Source organism: Fundulus heteroclitus, chromosome 16 (genome assembly GCF_011125445.2).
Source record: "Fundulus heteroclitus isolate FHET01 chromosome 16, MU-UCD_Fhet_4.1, whole genome shotgun sequence".
NCBI classification, from domain to species: domain Eukaryota; kingdom Metazoa; phylum Chordata; class Actinopteri; order Cyprinodontiformes; family Fundulidae; genus Fundulus; species Fundulus heteroclitus.
Window position 1 is genome coordinate 37,009,585 of NC_046376.1, and position 24,860 is coordinate 37,034,444.

At 39.4% G+C, this 24,860-nt stretch overlaps 1 protein-coding gene across 5 annotated transcripts in view; it reads right to left on the minus strand.

Annotated features, from left to right (window-relative positions):
* Positions 1 to 381: 381 nt before the first annotated feature.
* The window catches only part of copz2 (COPI coat complex subunit zeta 2), a 41,439-nt gene continuing 16,960 nt past the window's right edge, over positions 382 to 24,860 (minus strand). For 2 of the 5 annotated variants that reach the window (XM_012856644.3, XM_036148609.1), the window contains exons 3-10: positions 15,713 to 15,797; positions 15,008 to 15,099; positions 13,476 to 13,531; positions 6,160 to 6,237; positions 5,927 to 5,978; positions 4,321 to 4,359; positions 2,038 to 2,070; positions 382 to 470 (exon numbers count right to left, since the gene is read on the minus strand). In XM_012856644.3, the coding sequence (XP_012712098.1) occupies positions 423 to 470; positions 2,038 to 2,070; positions 4,321 to 4,359; positions 5,927 to 5,978; positions 6,160 to 6,237; positions 13,476 to 13,531; positions 15,008 to 15,099; positions 15,713 to 15,797 (483 nt within the window). In that variant the 3' untranslated portion in view covers positions 382 to 422. Of the gene's footprint in view, positions 471 to 2,037; positions 2,071 to 4,320; positions 4,360 to 4,799; positions 4,909 to 5,926; positions 5,979 to 6,159; positions 6,238 to 13,475; positions 13,532 to 15,007; positions 15,100 to 15,712; positions 15,798 to 24,860 lie in introns of those variants that run through there. The other 3 variants (XR_004933025.1, XR_004933026.1, XM_036148611.1) reach the window with 3 other exon arrangements.

Sequence of the window (24,860 nt, forward strand, 5' to 3'; positions counted from 1 at the left end):
CCAACTACTGCATATTTAATATTTTGTTAAGTTTGCAACTAAAAATACCAATCAGCCTTTTTGCTGTTTTACATTTTCAACCCTTATGCTGACTTGCTTAAGCACCCCCCAGCTGCACCATTGGGCTTGCTTCAATACATTTTCATGTCTAATCTATTACCATCACAAAATACAATAATATAAAACAAACATTACATACTGTTCACACAAAATGTAACAAATTGCGGTCACAATTTATATATATATATATATATATATATATATATATATATATATATATATATAATTATTGGCTTCTTATTGGTCAGGCTGACAGTCAGCTGATGACCTACCCACATGTACCTACAAAAATAGCTTAGAGACAGAAATTATTTACTAGAATTCTTTTGACAGATCATTCATGTTTTATTGTTCTTTCCACGTCATTTTAATATGGACCATTTTATCTGCTCCTTAGCTGACTGCAGAACCTAAAAAGGACAGAAAGAGAAAAGATAATTATATCAAAAGGACACGCCATCAGTTCTACAAGCCATCTTGAGGAACCAAACAGTGATGCAGTAACCATATTCTACCATAAGAGGTCAGGCAAAATGTTTGGAATCTCTGTAGACTCATGTTATCATATCAGAACAAATATATAATATTTCCTAATACAATCCATACACTTTCACAACTGTATTACTTCTACTTGGTACTTTTTCTTCAGCTCTACGGCAACATTCTGAGGCAGAAGAGTAATTCTAAGAAGAAGTCTGGATGAGTTTTGAACCTGGCAATAACTAAAAACACATCACCTTCTCACATTGGCTAAAGATAAAACAACACTTGTTCTTTGATTTAATTGTTGCAAATTTCCAATAAAAGACATGCCAGTGGGGATGTCATTTTACACTTCATCAGCAGAGGGCGCAGGGTGTTAATTTAACACCACCAGGCAACATGCATTTCATGAAATATGGTCGGCCCCATGTGAAGCACTTGTGGTGTTTAAGCATAAATTCATTAAAATAGAATGAAAGTTATGGACTGGAAGCCAGGGTGTATCCTGCCTATTGTCTGTGGGCTCCTTGTAAAGCCCCAGCCCCCAGGGCCCCTCCAGCCCTGAACATGATTAAGGAACACAAAAGTTATTTAACAACTTTACTGTTGCTTGCCATTATTAATGCAAGTAGGACTCCAATGATATGGAAGCTGTGCTAGTCATGATAACAAGCAATGCGCTATAACAGACTATTTTCCCTTTACATGAAAACTACACACTTTTTATTCATTTACATGTTTTGCTCTACAGTGGTTGTCAGAAGTGTACACAAATCGGGTTAGAATACCAGGTTTTGCGCTATAAAACAATAAGTCTTAAAAACATGTCTAAACGCACATCTGACATATATACTATACAATGTGATGAATTGCGGGTTACAGAGAGAAACTATGAATTACATGGAGTGACTATGAATTACATGGAGTAACTTTCTTGTATAAATGTGCACATCTTTAAAAGAACAACTTTGTTGATGCAGCTTTTGATTTAATTACAGCATGAAGTCAAAAAATAAATCCAAACCAACAAAAGAATTACTCTACAGGAGGGAAATAGAGTCCAGAGTCCTGAATTAAATTCAACAGAAAATTCGTAGGGTCACCTGAAGAGGCCTGTGGATAAGATATGTCCTCAACATCTAGTAGAACAACTTACGAGGTAGGGAAGGCAAATTGGGGAAGTTAAGTAAGACTGGATGCTGAAATTAAATGAAAAGGTGCCTCAAAAAGTTTTAATTTCAAATGGTTGGAAACATTTTTATTTTATTACGCTATCAGTTTTTTTTTTTTTTTTTTTTTTTTTTACATCTGAACAGCTGGCATATAAACAGGGATAGGCTGTATGTCAATAAATGCGTAGAGTTTGAAATCACTTAAAATCTAAGAGAAAAGTGTCAAGAAATATTTAATAGAGTTGTCAAAAAGTGCCCAAGCCTGCAGCTCTGACTACTAAGGTGGCTCAATTGTGGGATGTTGTAAAGACATTACACTTACATTAGTGGTCAGTGCCAGCTTCTCTGTTAGGTGCTGTTAAGGTTAAAGCAGCAAACAGAAACTTAGAGAGCAAGTGCATACAATTATATAAGTACACAGATGAGTTAATATCACAAACAAGAAAAAAGTCATGCAAGTATTTTTAATCACAGCTAAGAAGTCATGACAGAATATTAATCTTCAGAATGCTGCGATTAAGCAGTATAAGCACGTATTTTCCTATGACAACATGCATTCACCTTGGAGCTTGTTTGTGCTGTTAATAAGTAAGCATGATGCTCAGGAAATGTGCAGCCTGTTGTAGAAAAGCTAGAACTCATCCTGTACAGTGAGCTTTCAGCTTCATACTCAGTGTGTGTCTAATTTGTGGATTGATCGAATGGGGTTGTGTTCTAAATTGCAAATGGTATCAGAAAAAATTAGTTTATACAGATAGGATTTCTTTGTCTATGTAAGGTTTTCAGCCTGTGTACATCTGGAAACGTGACGAAAACACAAGGTTACGTCAGCACAACGTAAGCTGAATATAAAACTTGCTGATAAACATGTATATAGCAAATTTTAAGTATAGTTTGGATAAATATGGGAAATATTAAGTATATTTTTGATTTAGATTCCATATTAAGTGGTGTTCTGGCATTGAAATATTACCACTATTTATGCCATCATATCAAAGGCATAATAAGATTAAGAAATGAATATTCAGCTAATCTATTTTATTTATTTCCTTTTTTTAAATCCAGTTTTATGTTTTTATCCTATTTTACATGTTTTTATCTATGCTATCGGGCAGATGAATTTTCCCTATCTGGGATCAATAAAGTAATTATCTATCTATCATCTATCAATCTAAAAGTAAATTCCATTGTGTTGTTGAGTATTCATTTCATCCAATGCAGGGAAATCATCCACTGGCTGTTTTCTTTAGGCTAGTAACAGGAAGCTGATTTTCACACAAATGAAAAAAAAAGGTGCTGGTAATTTTGTCCCTTCATAGTTTTGTACTTTTTCTGACCTTGTTGGGTACATAATGGAACAGTCTTTCATGAGACATTTTATACCAACCTTATATACACTTTTACCCATCTCTGGGATGCTTTGTACTTGCTTTAAAAACTGACTGAGCTGATCTAAAATTATTTTCTGTAACCTACTGCCTTATGTATTGAATGGTGGCTGTGGGACTCCATTAAATAAAATTCACTAGCAGGAGCTTCCTTAATTATTTTTGTTTTAATCAGGAGTCAGAATCTGTCAAATTTAGTAAGACTAAATTCGCCCAAATAATGATCAGAACTACAATTAATTGAAATGAAGTGCAAAATAAAGCCTTTAGCACATAATTAAAGAGGAAAATGAGTGAAAGAAAACACAGAGGAAAAGTAAAGCCCTAAACATTTCCTAAATTATTCAATCAAAATGTATAATATTAATAAAATAATAATTTTCTTCTAAATGTAGTTGTACAGACAAAACAGTAAAATTAAATTAATTATTTTTTTAAATTACTAGTGAGTCTCTGGAGAGTAGGTTATAAAATTCTCATTTGTGCAAGGTCAGGCTGAGACACAACATTCTAGCTTTCTTTCTTTCTTTAAAAAAAAAAGCAAGAGTAGAATTTCCACCCTAAAAATAAAAATTCCTCAAAATAAACATATCAGACTGAGAAACTCTTCAACACTGCAGTCTGTTTTAAACACGTGGTTTTTAATTCTAAATATTTATGAACTGCTGAATTTGTCTTATTTTGTAAACAAAAGAAAGGTGTAGTAGCCTTCCTTTAGACAGCTGACTAGCACACAGCAACAGGTGGAGGAAGCTGGGCATTTGCCCCATACACCTGAAGAAAACTCCAAGCCCTTAGGGCCTTTCTTGCATTTTTAAGATTTTAAACTGTAGCAGCAGCAATTGGAAAACATGTAGAAGTTTGAAACCGCAACCTTTGAAAATTTGGTGCATCATTAGGACACCGAGGTTCTTTTGGATGGAGTTTGAAAGATCTGCCTGTGCATGTGTGGGTTATCTCAGTACCCCAGCTTCCTCCCACAGTCCAAACAGATGACTATTAGATCAACAAGTCTCTTTAAATTGACCTTAGGTGTGACTGTGTGTGAGCATGATGGTTTGTCCTGCATGTCTCTGTGCTACCCTGTAATGTACTGCAACCTGTCCAGGATGTAACCTGCTGTCCAATGAATCCTGGAGATAGTTACTTGCCCCCATCCACCCCCACACCAGCAGGTGCAGCTTTTGTAATGTTGCTTGATCAGCTGTGTGAGTTACCTGGGCCACACTTTGTTCAGTTAAAGGGTTGTCATCAGCCTGAAAAGAAAATATTAATATGAATAAAGGAAAATGCAAATGTAGAACTTCAAGCACCAATGCAAAGCAGCACTGGCACATTACATGTATGACAGCAGTTTTCCATACTGTATACCAGCAACATTTTAAAATACAGTTTTAGCATGCTAATGGTGTGGTCATGGGGGTTAGAAAACTCTCTCATTCAGTCAGTCAGTCCAGAAGCATCATTATTAGATGGATGATTGGGCTGTGACATTTGGATAGTTACTGTTCAATAAAGCTTAAATTTTTTCTAGCAAGATCAGTCAGAGGGGCAGTCTGCATGCTCTCAACGTGCATTCACATAATCTTGTTTTCTCTAAAGCCCCTCCATTCCCAACTATCTTCATCTCACTCTCATTCAGTCAGTCTTTCCAGCTCACTATCTTCCACGAGAGCTCCCTCCATCCCTCTCTCACCCTGGGTTTGTCTGACTGTCTACAGCAGCTGGCTCCTGTCTGTTTGTGCTTCTAGGTTACCGGTGATGTAATCAAACAGGACGAAGCCATACGCTGGCTCAGACATATGCTGACACCAATCAAAACAGGAAAGACAGGGAGAAGGAGAGACAGAAAGTTCAGGCAGGAAGCCACTGAAAACACAGTGGGGAACTATAGCCAATCTTAGCAAGGTTCTTTAAAACAAGCTAAACAGCTGCTTGGATCTCAGGCTACGTTCACACTGCAGCCTGAAGTGACCCAATTCACATTTTTTTGCCCATATGCGACCTGTATCTGATCTTTTCATGACAGTCTTAACAACACAGATCGGATTTTTTCAAATGTGACCCAGGTCGCTTGGATATGTGGTCCTGAATCCGATATGTATCTGATATTTTCAAATGCGACCTGTGTCTGTACGGCCAGGTCGCATTCATCCGACCTACACGTCATTGATACTTGTCATTGATACTTCACTAACGGTGGACCTGGCTATGCCAAAGAGGTTGGCTATTGTGCGGTAACAAGCACCTGTTGCAAGTCAATACAGCCCCACAGCAACGTGTTTACTCGCTGCTTTGGCTGCCAAAGATGTGTGTTTTTACGTGAGAGTGCTAAAGAGAACAGTTCAGACGCACATAAAGGTTGCCTTTGTCATTCGAAAATTATGAATGAAGTCCGTATCAGTAAAGCCGCTCACATCGCTAAAATTTGGCTATCTTCCTTTTCGATCTTCTTAAAAAGATTGCGTTGGTAATGTGCTGGCTCCGGTTGGAGAATAACGTAAAGAATGCAAAATACGCTGCAGCATTACGATCCATGTTTACTTCCGCAAACAATGAGCACGCTTGCTACGTATGATGTCATCGCGTCCTCTACTGCGCATGCGGGACACTTAGGTGTATGAATGCAGTTCACACACGAGATCACATACAAGTCGCATATATTTGGAAATGTGAACGGACGCGCAAAAAAATCCGATTTCACAAAAAAATCGGAATTGAGAATCAAGGCCTGCAGTGTGAACGTAGGCTTATTTCATTTTCTGATAGATTAAAACTGAATTGGATAATATTGTAAATCACAATGATTTATAGCCTTCCTACCCTGTAGTTGACCTTCTGTAAGACCTGTTGGGGGTCACTCTCCAAAATCACTCTGGCAACAACAACAACAAAAACAATAAGGAAAGGATGATAATCAAGCAATGATTTATGGGATTAATTTGGACATATCTAGAAAATAATTCTAGTAGAAATATAGCATTTTGAGAAATAACATTTCATTTATATTAAAACTTTTAAATATCCAAAGTGACTCTTCGCTAAATGTTACTTACCCCCCATCAATGATTTCATCTACTACAAGGAAAACTCCTTCCATATTGTCCAGTAAACACCTCCTCTCAACATTCTTTCTGAAAGAAATAAGCAACTATTAAATGCATACACATATTTGGGGTGACAGTGGCACAGAGGTTAGGGAGTTCATCCTCTAATTGGCAGGTTTTCGGTTCAATCTCCCGCTCCGACCATCTCAGTTGTTGTGTCCTTGCCTGTATGGCAGCCTTGCCTCTGTCAGTCCCAGGGCAGCTGTGACTACAAACATAGCTCACCACCATCAGGGTGTGAATGGGTAAATGAATGACTGTGGTGTAAAGTGCTTTGGGATCTTTGGACAAGTTAAAGCGTTATACAAATTAGACAATACATAATGCTTACTGCCTTTGTAATGAAGACCACCTAACCGGAGACTGAGTGAAGAGGGTTGCCAGATCAAACACAAACAGTTTCCAGCCTGAACACAAGGTAAAACATGCCCAACTCAAAAAATACCAACCCAAACCTCAGACTATTTAACTCATATTAAAAGCATATAAATATTACACATGAAAACACAGCATTAACACACAACTGCACTAAAAGAAAGACAACTTTGCATATAAAGGCTCCAGTACCCAGACAATATGCAATCAGGCAAGCAATCAAATAACCTCCACACAAAGTTCACTTTCTCAGTAATGTTGTCATAGTAACTGCAAAAAAGTTATCAAGATGATAGCCTATCAACACGAGTTGTAAATCTAACTAATAATATTTGTCTTGTTCTCTCACAGAGATCAACCTTGTTCTCTCACAGAGACCAACATTTCTTTTTCACACACACAGCTGATAAGTATCAGTCTTACTTTTCCACATTTGTGGCGTTTAAAATAGACATTGACCAAAATCATTTCATATTGACACTTGAATAACCAATGACTATAAATCATTGATGTCAGGTTTGACAGATTCTATACATTGCAAAAATAAATTGAGCAATAAAATCAGTTCAAGAAAGTGCTATTCATTAAAATGTACAAGTTGTTTGCTTTTCTGCCACCCGATGACAACTATTTTTGATAGACTTTTTCAAGGAATACTTCCTAAAAACCCACCAACTGTTGGGAAAAGCCACCCAAATTTTAACAGCCTGTCCAAGCCCATATTTTCCAGCCTCAGCATATTGAAAAGAAGCCCAATTGGGTGCAAAGTGTTGGTACCAGTTTAGGTGGAGGGACATTCCTTGTTGGGTTACCTGTTGTTGTCGTCATGTTCAGATGATGGTTTGGACAGAGCTCTGTGAGCTGTTCAAAGCTATGGATGTTGTTCCCAATGCTGCTTTAAACTCAACAACTTACTCCCTGACTTATCTGCTGGGTTATGTGGCGTTTATAATGATGTTTGCTCACTAATGTTCTCTAACAAACCCCCGAGAACAGCTGCATTTAGATTCAGATTAATTTACGGCCATTTCATCTATAGTTTATAAATTTACACACGTTTACAGATGAGCTGACCACTATGTATGTATTTTAATTGAGGGGAAAAATTACATGTTGTGCCATATTAAAGCCATGATGAAATAATTGATGTCAGATTGAATTCTGGCCATATAGCCAGAGGACAACTCAGAAGGGGGTTGTGAGAAAGAGTTTCAGGCTGGGACGGCCTCTCTCGGCAGGGTGCCTGCTGTGAACCCAAAACCGCTAGCCAAAGGGCTATTAGCTCCTGGTAACTTCCGGTTCCGGACATTCAAAAGGGTTTGTTTTAAAGCATAAGGCTTGTTCGATAGTGCTATGAGCCTTATTCCCGCATTATTATGGATTATTAATGTCGATTTAAAGGTGTTTGGTTAACTTTAGGAGTAACCGATTTTAGCGACCGATCTCTGCAGCAACCCCTACCTCCCAAAGGTATAATTGCATTGATCAAATCGGGTGTCCCTAAAGTAAATGATTTTACTGAGCAAATCATCTTTTAAAATGTTATTTCCTCAAATAATGTTTTGTGTAACTCGGGATTTGCATTGTGAATGGGTTGAAACACACACCAAATGTTGTTCTGAATTAGTGAAGCTAATTTAAGATCATTCCATGTTCTTTAAAGTGAACTTTGGTTCTTTAACTCAAACAAAATGTAATTTCATCAACTAACATTTCTTTTAACTCAAGATTCGCATTGTGAATGGATTGAAACACATGCCAAATGTTGTTCTAAATTAGCTAAGCTAATTTAACTCCATTACATGCTCTTTAAGTCAGATTTGCAGTGAACCAGGATTCACTGAATTATTCTGATGATGATCAGCCACTTTTGTTTTGTCTTTTGTTCTTTTGCATGTAAATAGTTCCGTAGCTTAGCTTTCTTTTTATCTTCATTTTGCTTAGTTGTTTAGTTAAGTTTCACTAGCCTTGTAGAGAGGATTTATTGATTGAAGTATGGTGTTAATTTAGATAAACGGCATTATATAGTGATGTTCTCTGGATGTACATTTTATTTCCGTTATTAGATTCTTGACCTTGACCTTGAAGAGGTGTGCAGAGTTTGCTGTTAAAAGATCGCTAGTTCTCGCATCATCCCTTTCAACTATTGTCCTGATATCAGCTTTACAGCTGACAATACTTAACAGACAGTTATTAAACATTAAATAGCTTTTAAAAGTGTATAATTGCACAACATACAACACATTCAATAAATCCAGCCATAAGCAAATGAGTAATTAAACAAGAGTGGACTAAAAATCTCTCTCTCCTTGGACCCCGCTCTGGATCCAGGCTGGGGAACCCTGATGGCCCGGTGCAAAGAAGATTGGGTCATTCTAGGGACATAAAATGTTATCTCGCTGGGTGGAAAGAGCCCATGCTTGTGCAGGAAGTCAAGGTACTGTGCAGCCTGGGCTCTGGAACCCAGCTCCTTGAGAGAGGTTGGACTCCCTTCTACTATGGAGTGGCTCACAGGGTGAAGCAGTGGGCTGGGTTTCCTTGTAGCACCACATCTCAGCTGTTACGTGCTGGGATTTACCCCAGTGGATGAGAGGGTTGCATCCCTACGCCTTTGGGTCAGGAGAAGCCTTTTTTTCCAGTTTACGGGCCGAGCAGCAGCGTGGCAGGTCTGGCCATTTTTTGCATCACTGGTGGGGGTGATGGATTATGTCCCTCTGGGGGACTTGGTCCTTTTGCTGGGGGACTTCAATACCCATGTGGGAAATGACGGTGACACCTGGATGGATGTGACTGGGAGGAACAGTCTCCCTGATCTGAATCCAAGCAGTGTTTTGTTATTGGACTTTTTTGCCAGTCAAAGTTTGTCAATGAACACCTTGTACAAGCATAAGGGTGTTCATCAGTGCATGTGGCACCAGGACATACTAGGCCAGAGGACAATGATTCCACTTTGCAGTCATATTTGTTGAACTTCGAGAACATGTCTTGAACACTCGGGTGAAGAGAAGGCTGAGCTGTTCTCCAATCCCCACTTGGTGGTAATTTGGATCCAATGGCCAGAGGACGAAGCCAGACAGACTTGGCAGGCCCAATCCTGTAGCAAGGGTCAACTCAGAATGTCTAGCGGAGCCTTCAGTCAGGGACACATTCATCTCCGGGGGAGCTTTTCCTGGATTTTGTGTAGAGGTCAACTGATATATCGGCCGACCAATATTATCAGCCGATATTTGTATTTTGTCTTGTATCGTATCGGCCAATACGTGCATGCGTTGGCCGATCTATTAGCTCATTCACCCACCATGCTTTGACATCATGTGATGCATATATGTTGTCGCTGCCTCCCTGGCAGAGAGCAACTGGTAATGTTGTAAAACTGATTGGCAGCAACAACAAGAGTAAGTTTTCAACTTTTATTGTATTTTTCACCGTCTAATTTAACTGTATTTGCCCTTTGAATGTCTGCATCTGTCACTGAGCGGTAGGGAACCGCGTCTATTTCTCTCTGAGAATGGAACAGCAGTGTGGGCTTTACTTTCACTCACTGAAACTTGCGTGTCAACATTGGTTTTTAAATGAGCCGCTTAAAGTCGGGATAAAACTCCTGTGTGCTTCTTTGTCTCTTTTTTGTGTCTCTGCTCTGTCTTCTCTAACCCCCAGTTGGTCAAGGCAGATGACTGTTCACACTTAGCCTGGTTCTGCTGGAGGTTTTTCCTTCCCAATAAAGGGAAATGTTGCTTCATCCTTGCTCAGTATGAGAGATTGCTGCAAAGCCATGGACAATGCAGATGACTGTCCCTGTGGCTGTATGCTCTTTCATAAAGGAGTGAATGTTGCTTTTCAAGACTTTATGTAATCTACTGGGTTTCCTTAAATAGGAAACATTTCGACCAATCTGTATAATTTGATTGAATTTTACTTTGTAAAGTGCCTTGAGATGACATGTATTATGAATGGGTGTTATATAAATAAAATTGAATTGAATTTCCCACTGTCTAAAAACCCATGTCTGATCTCCAGCTGGCCACCTGTCATCGTAATTGTGCGTTGCAATGAAGAAGCATGTATGCACATGAAAACAATCATTACGCTTAAACCATCTACCTTTCAGAAAATAATGTTCAGTGTTGGTCAGTCCTTTTTTTTTCTCCTCCTCCTCACCACAACGAGAAGTTATTTTCTCACTGTTACACGTTCATTAAGATTTGCAACGCTATTTGAAGCAAGATGGTGTCAGAGCAAGAAAGATGTGACAGAGTGGTGTAACTACTGTTAAGTACTTTTCAAAAATAGAATAAAGTGCACTTTTGGTTATGAAATACAGACTTAATTCAAATAAAATAAAATTAAATTACTCACAAAATAATAAATAAATCAAATTAAATGTACAATAAGTGGCTTCCACATTCATCTCAACAACATAACATGCTACCGCTTGAATATTTTCAAAACGCTTAAATATTCCTTTGCTCTGAACAGGAACTGCAACAGTCGGTCTCCAGGATAGCGATCCATTTAGCTATAGCTGTTGCCAGTTTAGTTGTGCTCTTCATGGGTTTTTGGTGCACATTATCAAACATTGTCTGTCTTTGACAAGTTGCTTGTTGGCTCAAAGGTTCCGTGTTGCGTTTGGCAAACAAGTGGTATTTCAGAATTGACGTACTCTGGTGGTAACTCATTTCGCAACTACAGTATGTGCAAACAACTTGGATTTTGTCGAGAGAGCTACAGTCTCTATCACACACTTAGCATTTTTGGAACTACAGAAAGCGCAGAGGGTAAAAGGAACACAGTCTGGAGAGTGCTGCAGAAAAAAACACAGGGAACGGTACGTGAGTTTTGATGCTCGATTAACGTACGGAAAAAAATGCCGCCGTTATGGTATAGCAAATTTAACACATTAATAATGTGTTAAATCTGACAGCCCTGATCTAAATAAATAAGCAAGCAATGACCTGTAGAAAGTCTGGTCCCAGTTATTGGAGTGGGCAGAATTAACCCCTCATCGTGCTTCTTATTGCAGAAGAACTGTTGTATGCTTTAACTGCTGTACTCGTACTCATTGTCTTCGGGTTATCTAGAACAGCTGACTCAGGAAAGACACCTGAGCTTACTTCTCCCCAGACACCTCCTACAGTTCTTCTGGGGGAAGCCAGAGACGTTCCCAGGCCAGCTGAGACACATAGTCCCTTCAGCGTCTTCTGGCCCACGTGGGACATGCCTGGAATACGTCATAAGGGAGGCGTCAAGGGGGCATTCGGAACAAATGCTCGAGCCACCTCAGCTGACTCCTCTCCATGTGAAGTAGCAGTGGCTCTACTCCAAGCCCCTCTCGGATGGCTGAGCTCCTAAACCTATCTCTAAGGCAATGCCCAGATATCATTTTAGCTGCTTGTATTCCAGATTTTATTATTTTCGTCATGAACCAAATTTTATGACAAAGGTAATGGTTGGAAGGTAGACTGATCTGTAAATCAAGAGCCTTGCCTTTCAGTTCAGTTCTCTCTTCACCACTCTAGATCAGTGCAGTGTCTGCATTATTGCAGTGGCCACACTGATCCATCTGTTAATCTCCCACTCCATTCTTCCCTAACTCGTTAACAAGACTTTGAAATACTCAAACTCCTCTGTTTGAGGCAACCCCCACCCCCAAAAATAGTCCTACTCCATGGCCTCACCGAACTCCCCCCAGGCCAGGAATTTTTGCCTCTCCAACAGCCTGGGCCACAGTGTGCTTGGCCTCAAAGTACCTGTTAGCTGCCTCAGGGGCCCCACAAGCCAACCAGGCTTAAAAAGATTTCTTCGTCTTGATGGCACCCCTTACTGCCATGGTCCACCATTGGGTTCTGGGATTACCCCCACCACAGGCACCATAAACCTTACAGCCACAACAACAAATGGCTGGATAGACTATGGAGCTAAAGAATGTTCACTCAGCCTTCCTCAGAACAATACATGCATTACATTACATTTATTTTTGTCCTGTTTGTGAAATAACTTAAGTTAGAAGTACTGTTTACAGATTTATAGTTCTGAACTATTATGCTACAGTTTGGATGGAAGCATACCACTTTTTACACAAATTTACCATGCTTGATTCCTTATTGGCCAGAGTTTTATGGCATCAGGATGTTTTCATTCCAATTTGTGAAAAGTGCTTGAAAAATAAAAGAAAAAACATTTAAAATACCCAAATAAGCTTTTACACTTTCAGAAATAAAAAGATAAAATATGCAATTAATTTGGGATTAATCTCGAGTTAACTGTTGACATTATGCAATTAATTGCGATTCAATTTTTTAATCGTTTGACAGCACTAATTTAGATACATTTTTGTGTCAGGAGAAATGGCAAAAAAAACATTTCTATTGGGAAAAATCATACTAAATATGATTTATATTTAATGTTTTCAATACAGAACTAAGAAAATTTATTTGATGTAATAATTACAGCATAAATACTCTAGGTGAACATGGATATACAGTATATACTCCAGATGTTTAAGACACACATAGCCAACGTAACACAGGGAACAGGCCAGATTGGAGGCCATATGGAGGTTTGTCTTCTTACTAATCTAATTTGTTTTTGTTAAACCAGATTAAAGAAATCTCAACAAAGGAAAAAAATAACCTTTAGTAACAGAAGTTATACTTTGTGCATCAAAAACTTGTCCCTTTATGTATGTTATAAATATTCACAGACATAAACTCTGATTTTCCCAACTCATTTCCCCTTTACAGCAACTTTTGAATTTTTATGTTTTAGAGAGAGATAGTTAGGAAAGGTCTGTCCCCTTTTTTTGTTCATATTGCCAGATATAATTTCTACAAATAGGAGAACATGCAAGTATTTCCCTCATTTTAGAAAAAGAATCTTAGGAAAAAAAGTACCTCAGGATGTGACTGAGGGAGTCAAACAGACAGTTCAGAACAGACATCAGCATCAGCTACAACAGAAAAAAAAGATTAAATACAATATTAGTAATTGATTACAAAGTGACAAACCCTTTTCTTTGTAACAATCCAAAGGCTAAACTGGAGCAGAATAAATAATCTACACCAGTGTAATATCTATTACATGTCATAAATAAAATGCGGCACATTCACCAAAGAATATTTTAGATCGTAAATCTAGGCACTATTGGCCTTGATGATACCTTAACTCTATTGGCAATGTCTAAGTTCATTTCATTTTTATCAAGACCTACATTTCTAAACAGTTTATGAGGTTCAACTATGTACAGCATTATGGCAGTGGATATGATATGACAGAACAAAACAAACATTCTGAAATCATTTAGTTCTCAACAGAAGTTTACATCTACCCATCATGGCAGTAATGGCATTAATTTGGGCTTATTGGTCATTTATTTGAATTGATCAATTTCCAGAGTACGTACCTACCTACCTACCTACCTACCTACCTACCTACCTACCTACCTACCTACATACATACGTACGTGCACGCAGCTGAGTAAGAACATTTTACTGTGAGTAAGTGAAATATTTCTTTTAGTAAACTGGATTTAAATGTTATATTGGTAACCGGTAACTTGCTTGGACAACTTGTTCTGACAGTATGAGTGGGTAAGCAACCTTTGTGTGATGGTCATTTAGTTGCATGATTACATACTTTGTGAAGCGCTTGTGTGTATAGTTTTACACTTAACAAAACTTTGATGAGAGGATGAGATTTGGGCAGGTTTTTATTGAGGCGAGCAGCTTTGAGGTTTTCAACAGGCCTATGGTCATCTCCACCCGGGCTCTCGTCCTACAATGAGCCTGGTAGAAGTTCTGTTGGGGACCTGGTTTTGTGGTTTACCGTTAGTGAAGCTAGTGTTTTAGTTAGTGGAACACGAGTAAATTAAGCTAACTTTTTGGTTGGCTGTGCCTACCATGTAAATACACTCAAAGTAATATTTGGCTCGTTGTCCTTAGTACATTTCAGGTCAAACCCACATTTATTGTAAAAACATCAACATAAGATAATTTTGTTTGGACATTCAACCATTCTTCAAGAGTTAGTAGAGTGAATTGAATTTGATTGTTTAACAGGATTGACCCAACTTTTAAATATGGTCAACAGATTTCTAAGAGGTTGAAAGGGTCATTTTTGGATGTATGATTTTCAGTGTGTTGTTGGAGCAACCAATTCGAGTTTCAACTATCTTTTGGTAATTTGAGGTAAAACTAGTTATTTTCATTATTCCACCCACATTGTGCAGAAACACCAGTCCCACTGGCAACAAAACAGTACCACAGCATGATGGTAAAAATCTTTGACATCCAGGAAAAAGAACGGTTCAAATAAAAGCCCATGATATGACATTCATGCTCACGATGAATGGATATAAATCTGAGTGGAACTGAACATTTCTCTACAAAAAATCTGGACAGCTGTGTTAAGGATAAAAGCTTTGTACCTCATTTTCCTGAGCACTTCCCACCACGTAGAAAAAAAGATCTATACTGCTCTTATACACGATGGTCATCCCCTCCAAGAATGCTATCTCATCTACAGATATAAAAAAAGTGATGAGTTGGCATGATTCATGATTTCATTCATGATTTAAAAAAAATCCATACAAGGAGAGCTGATGGGAGGATGAAATACGAGTGTAGCAGAGAAGCCAAGATAAATGAAATGACTAGATGGGTGAGCTAGGGGAAAGGAAGAGATATAAATAGGATATAAAGGTGAAAACAGGGCTGCAGAAAAGGAGAACAGAAGGTGGAGTTTAGAACAAAGAGTGGCACACTGGGTGGGGGAATAGGAATGAAATGGGAGATCAGGTATCAATGCTGTGAATTCTATAAAACCCAGTAGAGGGGGAAGATCAGATTTCTCTTAACATCATACTCCAACTGCTTAAACTCACCCAAAGTCATAAGAACTGCATTTTACAAGGGTCACCCAACACCCCAGTGTGAGAAAATACTGTCTACCCAACAGGGTTTATTTCCTCAGCAGAAACCTGCTCAATTTAAAAACTGCTTTAGGCTACTCACAAAAGAATGCACAACTGACAATGGAGATGTGTGTGAGCGCTTCATTCAGTAGAATCTGAGGCAATGAGGGTGTGAGGTACACAAATTACAACAGAAGACTTAAAAAGAAAGAAACTTACTGTCTGCTTTGTGTGTTTTGCTGAAGACATTGCTCTCAAAGTTCTTCTGGTCCTTCATGGTGGGGTAAAGCTCAGGGTCATAGTACTAAAAAAGAGGAAATTCAGTTTAGCACTGATAACCATCTCTTTCTGGGGTAAGGACAGAAAAAGCAGGATGACGAGGCGTTGGCTTCAGTTAATGAGTAGGACATTCCCAATCCTGTTTATCCAGATGAATAAATAAATCAGTTGATGTAAATTTGTATAAAATTGAACATTTTAGCTTTTCAGGATGACACTAGAATCCATTAAGTATATTGTTATAATTTGAGATCGCGTCAACTAATATTAAATCTATGAAGCACAGATGTGTGGGGATGTAGCAGTAGGGAGACATCGCACAAGACCAGATGAAAGCTGACAGGCACCACACACACACACACACACACACACACACACACACACACACACACAAGTCCTAATCACAAAGAAATTTTTAATGAATTCGCCATGGACGAAATTCACTCTTTCTGAGGCTCTTTAACGGCATCCAAAACTTGATATACAAATCTGATCTCCAAAGTGAGCTCCTTCAGGCATATGAATTCCTACTAAAAGAAAATACTGACGCTGTGAAAGACGTCTTCACTCATTAGTGCCCTTCCAAGAATTTTGACTTCTATTACTTGCAGCGTAAATCAAGTCTAATACAGCAACCAACAGTATGCAAATCCATAACCTTGTATTTAGTAAAGTGTTTTTTAAAACACTCCAACAAAGATTTAAAAAAGATCCCTATGGGTTTTCCAGACAGGCAGCATTCCCCATCTTCACACCTTCTGCATGTAACTTCTTTCTGTATGCAGCGGATGAACATACCATCTTCTTCTACATCTCTAACCCTTTTGGTTATTTCTGTTTAGCTGCCACAAGCACACCAACTATTCTACATGACTGTTCATGATACTGGGCATGGCCATTTTGAGTGTGTGACATCAATTGTTTCTTCTCCCGTTTACTGCATGTCCACTAGTGATGTTGAGTACTGTCCCCCTGTGTTTTTGGAGAATACTACACATATATCAATGTCAAGTATAAATGTCTACAACACTTCTATGGGCTTGTGCACTGTCCACACAGACCTGCATGACACCCCAAAGCCTGAGTACAACTCAGCCCTAAAACAGAGCAGCAGTACAAGCAGGTCACTTATTAGCCCTTGTTGTGAGGCTCCATAACCAAGAAAAAAAGATCCAAGCCCAAATACTTGACTTCATGTTAAAAAAACAAGCCAAAAACGGCTCACAAAATTTGCAAGTGACCTTAGAAAAACAAGCCCAAAGTCGCTTTATAAGTGGACTTGGGAACACTGCCAGCTGCGCTTCTACTCACTGCTCAGCCCCCACTTGTTGTCTTGCCAGAACTTTGTTTTGATTGGTCAACATGGTGGCAATGCAGCCAGTCATGAGAGAATAGGATCATACCATTATGTGAACACAAAGAGGTACAGGTGAGCGTGAGTTTGTCAAGTTGTCCTGTAGTAACACTTGAAAACAAAGCATCTGGCTGCAGTTTAAACTTATTTTATGCGACTTTGGTCTTATTTTTTCTAAAGTCGCTTGTAAATTTCATGAGTTGTGGGTTGCAGGTTTTTTTGGGCTTGTTTCTGAAAGTGAAGTCAATTGTTTGGGGTCTAAACTAAGTGACGCCGAAATATCCCTCCGCCTCATAACGCATTGCAGCTCATCCTGACAGGAGCAGAGAGAAAACTCAGAAAGAGCCGCTCTGCCCGTATTTTCTGCAGTTCACGGTTGCAATAACTCATCATAACTGCTGAAAGTAGATTAGGCGGTGCAGATCACCATTTTGAGCAGAGATTGGTTCTAAAGATGAGTTTTATACTAATCTAACATTGCAGAACCCAACCCATAAACCGTACTTTAATGCGTATTTGTTGTCTTTTATGTCTCTAAAATGTAAAATTAGTATTAATTGAAATTTAAATGCTCAATACCATGTCTGTCTTTGTTTAAGGGTTAAAAAAATATTTTGGCATGAAAACTGATATTTACAAGGGCAGACAGATAGGGCATTGGGACTTGCTCTACAGCCGATCCCGTGACCTGAAGTCACAAACTGGGAGGTGGCAGTACTGTTCTTCACCAAGACGGCTGCCCCCATAAAAGGACCTTCAAATGAAAATTACTCTTAATTAAAAAAGCTTATCATTTATTAAACAGTATGTAATAATTTTATATTTTAAGTACTTTCAGCAGTTTGAATTCTGATATTGACTGGACTTCTCCTTTAAATTGCAATAAAGGGTAAAAACAGGTGAATTATATTGTGCTAATCTTTGGCCTACTTACCACGTTATAATTTGTTGCTCAGGTAAAACTAGGGATGGGCATCGTTAAGGATTTATTGATACTACCATTCTTAACGATACTCCTTGATTTGGTATTTTATCTGTACCATTATTTTATTTTATTTATATTATTTTTTTAATCAAACAAAAGGGTAAAAAAACAAATAATGATCACTGAGTTTTATTTTTTAAACATTTGGAACAGAAGCAAACAAAATAAAAGTACAAAATAAATATTTGTATAGAAAGAGTGATAAAAACATTATATAATAACTTTATGTATAAACATAAACAAGGATGCAGCTTGAATAAAAAGTATGTTGTAGGAGAGAGGACTATCAATACTGACAAGACAGAAAATTATTTAAAGGTATACTATGCAACCGGGGTTGATTTTCCAGCGAGGCTCCCCCCAGAGGGGGAAAGTAAAAGTGCACTGTCATAAAGATGCTCAGCTGTTCTGGTTTCTCCGTCAAGCCAGGCGCGGTTGTTTTGAGCTTAGCAGACAGGCGAACGCAACGAAAAGTGGAAAAAACGGCAGTACAAACAATGACTAACACAGTGAAAGTATGAACATCAAGCTTCCCGCAGCGCTATCTTGGTGAGGTGAGAGAGGGTGAGAGTTAAGGTGATGGTTGGCCGGAATAATGGTTGGCCATGATTCCGGCCAACCATCACCCTAACTCTCACCCTCATTCGGGTGATCAAAACATTGTTCCTTTAAGCCAAGCCAATAACGACCCTGACGACTCCTCGTTACAGAGGAGTGGACCAGTTTCGGTCCAATCTGCTGGCTAATGGCTTTAACGACCGCCCATTACTAAGGGGTGGTCCTGTTTCGGTTGAATTTGCATGTTATCTAAGCCATTACAAGGCATTTGTTTGCCAATTGTATAAAGCTTGTTACTCCACATTACTCAAAGCTTCCTGGAGAGGAAGCGGAACATCTTCAACTACGGAAAACAAGTCCAGTTGCTTTGTTTTTACAGTAAGACAAACAGTATACCAACTTTTTATATATTACTCTTTTTTGTATTCATCAAAAATACTTTTCTTATATTCTTTTTTAAATTGCTGGATGCTTTTACATTGTTTAATGTTTTCAGGCAAGCTGTTCCAGAGCTTCACTCTGCTAATTGATAAACTAAAATTTCTTTTTGTTGTTCGAACATACTTAGTTTTAAAATTTAATTTTCCTCTTAGATTATATTTTCCATCTCTATCAGACAACACTTATTGTATGTGCGCAGGAAGTACGTTATTTCTTGCTTTATAAAGAATTTGAGCAGTTCTGAAATTAATTAGATCTATAAATTTGAGAACTCTTGAATCAAGGAATGAACAGTGGCTGTGATCTCTATAATGCTTGTTATTCGTTACTCGTATTGCTTTCATTTGCATAATAATCAATGGTTGAATGTTTATTTTGTAAATGTGACCCCACACTTCAACACAATAGGTTAGATAAGGCTGAAATAATGAGCAGTATATTTTGTCTCTACTCTGTCTTCTCTAACCCCTAGTCGGTCGAGGCAGATGACCATTCACACTGAGCCTTGTTCTGGTGGAGGTTTTTTCTCTTTGTTAAAGGGGAGTTTTCCTCTCCACTTTTGCTTCATGCATGCTCAGTATGAGGGATTGCTGCAAAGCCACGGACAATGCAGATGACTGTCCACAGTGGCTCTACGCTCTTTCATGAGGAGTAAATGCTGCTTGTCAAGACTTGATGCAATCGACTGGGCTTCCTTAGATAGTAAACCTTTTGACCTATCAAAATGATTAAATTGAATCTGAATTTGTTACAATGCTTACAGATGACATGTATTGTGAATTGGCGCTAAATAAATAAAACTGAAATGAATTTTAACATGAGTGGTTGTCCATTTATTCATTCAAATGAGAACATAATACTGTCAGGGTGCAGGTCTCCCTTCTGCACCATGGACAGTTCCAGATCCTTCCACCATCCACTCTGCCCTGCTTCACTCCATGCTGGATCAGTTTCACCTGCTGCAACAATCAAGTCCGGACTCAATACACCTGCCAGCTCTCCTATATAAGCCCTCTTCAGTCTGCTCCTCGTCGCTTGGTCATCTGCATTCACTCCTTGTTGCCTGCCTGAGCTCACGCCTTATAGCCTGAGATCCCTACCTCTGACGCCTTGCTCAGCCAACTGCCTGCTCCAGCTTCACCGTGTCTCTACCCTCAGCCATCTCCACCATCACTCGTCTGCTGCTGTCTGGTACAGTCTCTGGTCTCCATCTCCATTACTCAAAGCCTTCAATAAAGCTCCTTAAAACGCAGCTCTGTGTGTGGTGGTGTTCGGGTTCATCAGAACAAACCGTGACAAATACACTATTGGTATATACTTCTACGATTACTAAAGAACAGTATATTTAACTTTAAGATATGTAAAGGCCAATATTAAATTGATTTTGCGACCACATGAACAGATTAAATAATTTCTTACTTTTTTGGTGTACCAAATTACCCTTGTAATGATGAGATATTTTGTTGGCTAAGTCTGTGATGAGAATGTCTAGCTCCCCCCTAGTTTAAATGTAAGTTAAATTCGGTAGCTGTGACATATGAGAGAAGTGACTGTTTTGATTCAGACAACAATGGTGGCTTGTAGTGAGTAAGCAAGCGGTAACATTGATCCTGCTATTCCATCAGTGTTGTCCAATCTACAGAATATTAAAAGATTTAAAAGTTTTTGCCCTTCTCCCGACCGGATTTGGGAACAGCACATCAGTAGAAACTAGAAACGTTCAACTTCTGAAGAAGTTGAAGAAGGCGCCCGCCTGGTGGTGCGCGTAACCGTCAAAGGCAAAGCTTCCGAGTTCCTTGGTCGTAGGCTTTTATCACTTGGGGATGTTAAATCAAATCTTATGAGTGTGAAAAGGATTTGTCTTCGTCAAAACCAGCCGACAGGGGAAGGTCTGCATCCAAGCAGCATGGAAAATTGGTGTTATTAAAACATGATTAAATACTTCAGTGTAGCATGAAAAAATTAAATATGTGAATAAAAATGTTAAAGGCATTACAAACTACTAAAGGAAGTACAACCACTGTGAAGCAGAAGTTAGTGAGACCTTCCTAGAGCTACTTCCGGTTAGCAACATGCTAAGCGTTAGCAGACCTCTCAACTTTTATCAAAAGTTAGGAGTAAGATTATGCTAATTTGGGGGCGGGGATTGTTTGGGGGCGGGGCTAACCGGACCCTGGAAGAGCCGGTGGAGTCAACTCCATCTCATTTTTATCCCACCAGACAATGAAGTAGACATGTATTACTTGTGTTAAAAAGAGAAAGAGACATATTAATACTTTTTTGTTCAGTTAATGGATTAAAACATAAATAATACACAATTGTTCAAATAATACTGAATAAAATTAAGTAGATTTTAATTATTGACCGAATTATTATACTGTTACACATTCATCTATGGGTTGTTTATCATTGTGAATCTATAACCTGATTGGTGAATCAGGCTGAGTTTCATCAAGCCTTTATGATCCCCTCAGCAGCAACACTGAAGCACACAGAGGTTCCCGCTGCGTCTTTACGTACGATCCAGCTGCTGATGTGTCCCTCCTTTCAGCTCAATGCATTTCTAGACTGTTACAGTTTATAACATTCTCATCACCTTTCACAGCGACAGGTTTCTCAGTCAGTCGCCGCGCTGACCAGACAAATCTCTATTGCTCTCGTCAGTGCGCTCTGGGCGCACTGACGCACAGAAATACGTGCATGTAGTTAAAAAATGCAGAATTAATAAAAACGAAACGTATAAACAGACCAAGTGTCGTTTTAAACTGCATCTGGTTAGCAGAACTGTTTTTATGATCCAGCGTGCAGCCATGACTGGTTCTGAATGAACCGTCATCTGGCAGCAGCTCCCCCCCCCCCCCTCCTGCATACGCGGTACAGGACCTTACCGGCTCACTTTCACCACTGTTAAGACTAAAATTATTCATAACTCTGATCACTCTTCCTGCTGCTCTGTTAACATGAACTGCAGCAGGAATTACTGATGGCCACAAGTTGTGAAAGAAGCCGAAACAGCTCAGCAGAAGGCGGAGTTTTGTCGTCCGCAGCCCAGATGGGCTTTGTGATTTTTATACGTGAAAAATGCCATGTTTGCGTGTGAAATGTCTTGTGTTGCGTGTGAGCAAGTGAAGTTAGTGAAATGCGTCTGTCACACGGTCAATGCGTGAGAGTTGAGAGCTATGGCGTTAGCCACTAACATGGTTGTGTCCAGTATCACCGGGTGATTGTACTCTGTTAGTTTGGTCCAAATCCTGTACTGGGAAGTTCCTCAAAAAGGGTGCCAATACTTAATGTCACCAAAGCTCACCAAAGGCCATGTGTCAGATCGGCCTCCTTTAGCAACTAAGCCTCACCAAATCTGGGCCCAGAACTCAACATTTGACAAAAATGGTGTGTAGTGCCATTTCCCACAGGTGAGTGGTGCTGTATTGGCCGGGGGGTAGTTCTTGCTGTTGCAATTTTTTCATCATTCATTCATTTATATCAGTTGTTCACATTGTTTATTTGTTACTTGTAAAAAATAAATAAAAAATATTGGGTACCCCCAGCGGGTTGCGAACCTGCGACCTTTGGTGCACCAGCCCAACACCTAAACCATTGTACCAAAAAAAAGTGCCATGCTGAGGTCTGCATTTTTGCGAGGTCAACTGTGTCTAGGAAGTGGTTTTGAGAAGTGGTTTTTGGTTAATTTTGTCACCACGGTAACTTTAAATGCCGTCAAGTACAAAAAGCCCGCTTCACGGCGTCGAGACGAACGTTTTGATGTATAGTATGTGGGGGTAGACCCTACGGTTCGGCCTGTATTAACGGTGATGGACCCTTATTAGGTGCATAACATAAGGCCTCCGCCATGCATTTTCAATGCATTCATATGCAAGGCCCCTCCTTCTGAAATACATCTCCAAGGGAGCAATCCCAGATATATGTGTAAAGCTTAGCGGAACTTCATCCATATGGCGAGAGTCTGGTTATGAAATCTATGCTTGACCAAAAAAAGTTTACTTTGTTGACTTAAACCCATTTGTTACCTATTTAGGGGTACGCTTAGGGTCAGTCTTCCATCGCTTGTGCTCAAGCTTTATCCTGTGTCATGATGTCTAGAGATGTTACTTCAGAATTTTCACATGTTTTTCCCCATGCTGCCATCTATTTTTTTTCTTTTTTTAAAATCATCCAAATTGCAAAGCAGTAAAACCTCTTCTCTTTGTTGTTTTGTATCGTCCACCAGGCCCTTACACCCAGTTTTTGGATCAGTTGTCAGACTCCTTATCTAATTTGGTGATAAACACTGACACAGTTATTATAGTGGGGGATATCAACATTCATGTTGACACAGAATGTGATAACCTTAGTGTAGCCATTAAAACTATCCTAGATTCAATTGGTTTTGCTCAAAATGTGCATAAACCAATGCACTCTTGGCTCCATACTTTAGACCTTGTGCTGACATATGGCATTGATTGTGAAGAATTTCCAGTATTTCCTCACAACCCCGTCCTATCTGATAATTTTTTAATAACATTTGAGTTTTATCTCACCGAGTTCTCCACCCCCAAAAGAGGGTTCCATTATAGTAGATCTTTATCGGATAATGCTGCATCAAACTTTAAAGAGTCTGTCCCTCTTTTAATATCTTGAGCATTGCAGAAATACCCTGCAGATAGCAGCAATGATGTTTCTTCCCATTCACAAATAGATTTCTTTGTTAACAGTGTGACTTCGTCATTGCGTTAGACACTGCATTAGACAGTGTAGCTCCCTTGAAAAAGAAGGTGATTATAGACCAGTTCATGCGTGACGTCAGCGCTACATCCGGGTCCCGCTGGTAGGCAAAAAACAGTGCTGTTCTCGTCTACTACATGACAAAACGGGTGATTTAGAGCGTACTTTTAGTTAGTTTATTTTTGGAATCTAAACAATGCCCACGACTTGTTGCGCTACCGGTTGCACACAGAGGCATTCCAAATCGTCGGATGTACGTTTCTGTCGTTTACCGAAGGACGAAGAAAGAAATGGATAATTTCAATGAAAAGAGCGCAGGCAGACAATCCGAATGGACAGTGGGAGCAATCATGCCACAACAGAATTTGCAGTCTACACTTCATCTCCGGTAAATACAACTTAATTCTGCACTAGTCATTGTTTCTACTTAAATAGCGGCGAAGGGGAGGTGGCGATCGCCAGATGGGGCCGGGAGAAGCGGAGGCAGCACGCCGCATCATTTTAGTTTTCTTCGTGCAATCAGTGTGCAATAATGTCGTCCTCTCTGCTGAGACGCGGCCTGTGTCCAACTCTGCTGTTACACAAACATGTCTGAACATCCATCCATCCATCCATTTTCTGACCCGCTTAATCCCTCATGGTGTCGCGGGGGTTGCTGGTGCCTATGTCCCGATATAAAATAATTGCAGCCGTCCAGTGGTTTCAGGGCTTTCATGCTCTCTTGTGTGTACTGGCCTTCGTGTTTTTTAAGGCAGCTGTATATGTCGCGGTATGGAACACTTGGCCAGCATTTCACAGACTCGCTCCGTCTCTTCAGGCTTTTGCTGTGTGGATCTGGCAATCTGATACCATCAACTTACTCTTAAAATGATCTTGTGATACGTTATCTAAAAAAGAAAAATACGTGGAGAACTCGTCAGTTTCTCTGTTTGCGTCCGCCATTGTGTTCGCCTTTTGCCTACCAGTCCGGCGCGCATGCGCGAAAAACCCACATCAAAACAATAACAATGAACTGGTCTATTCACAGG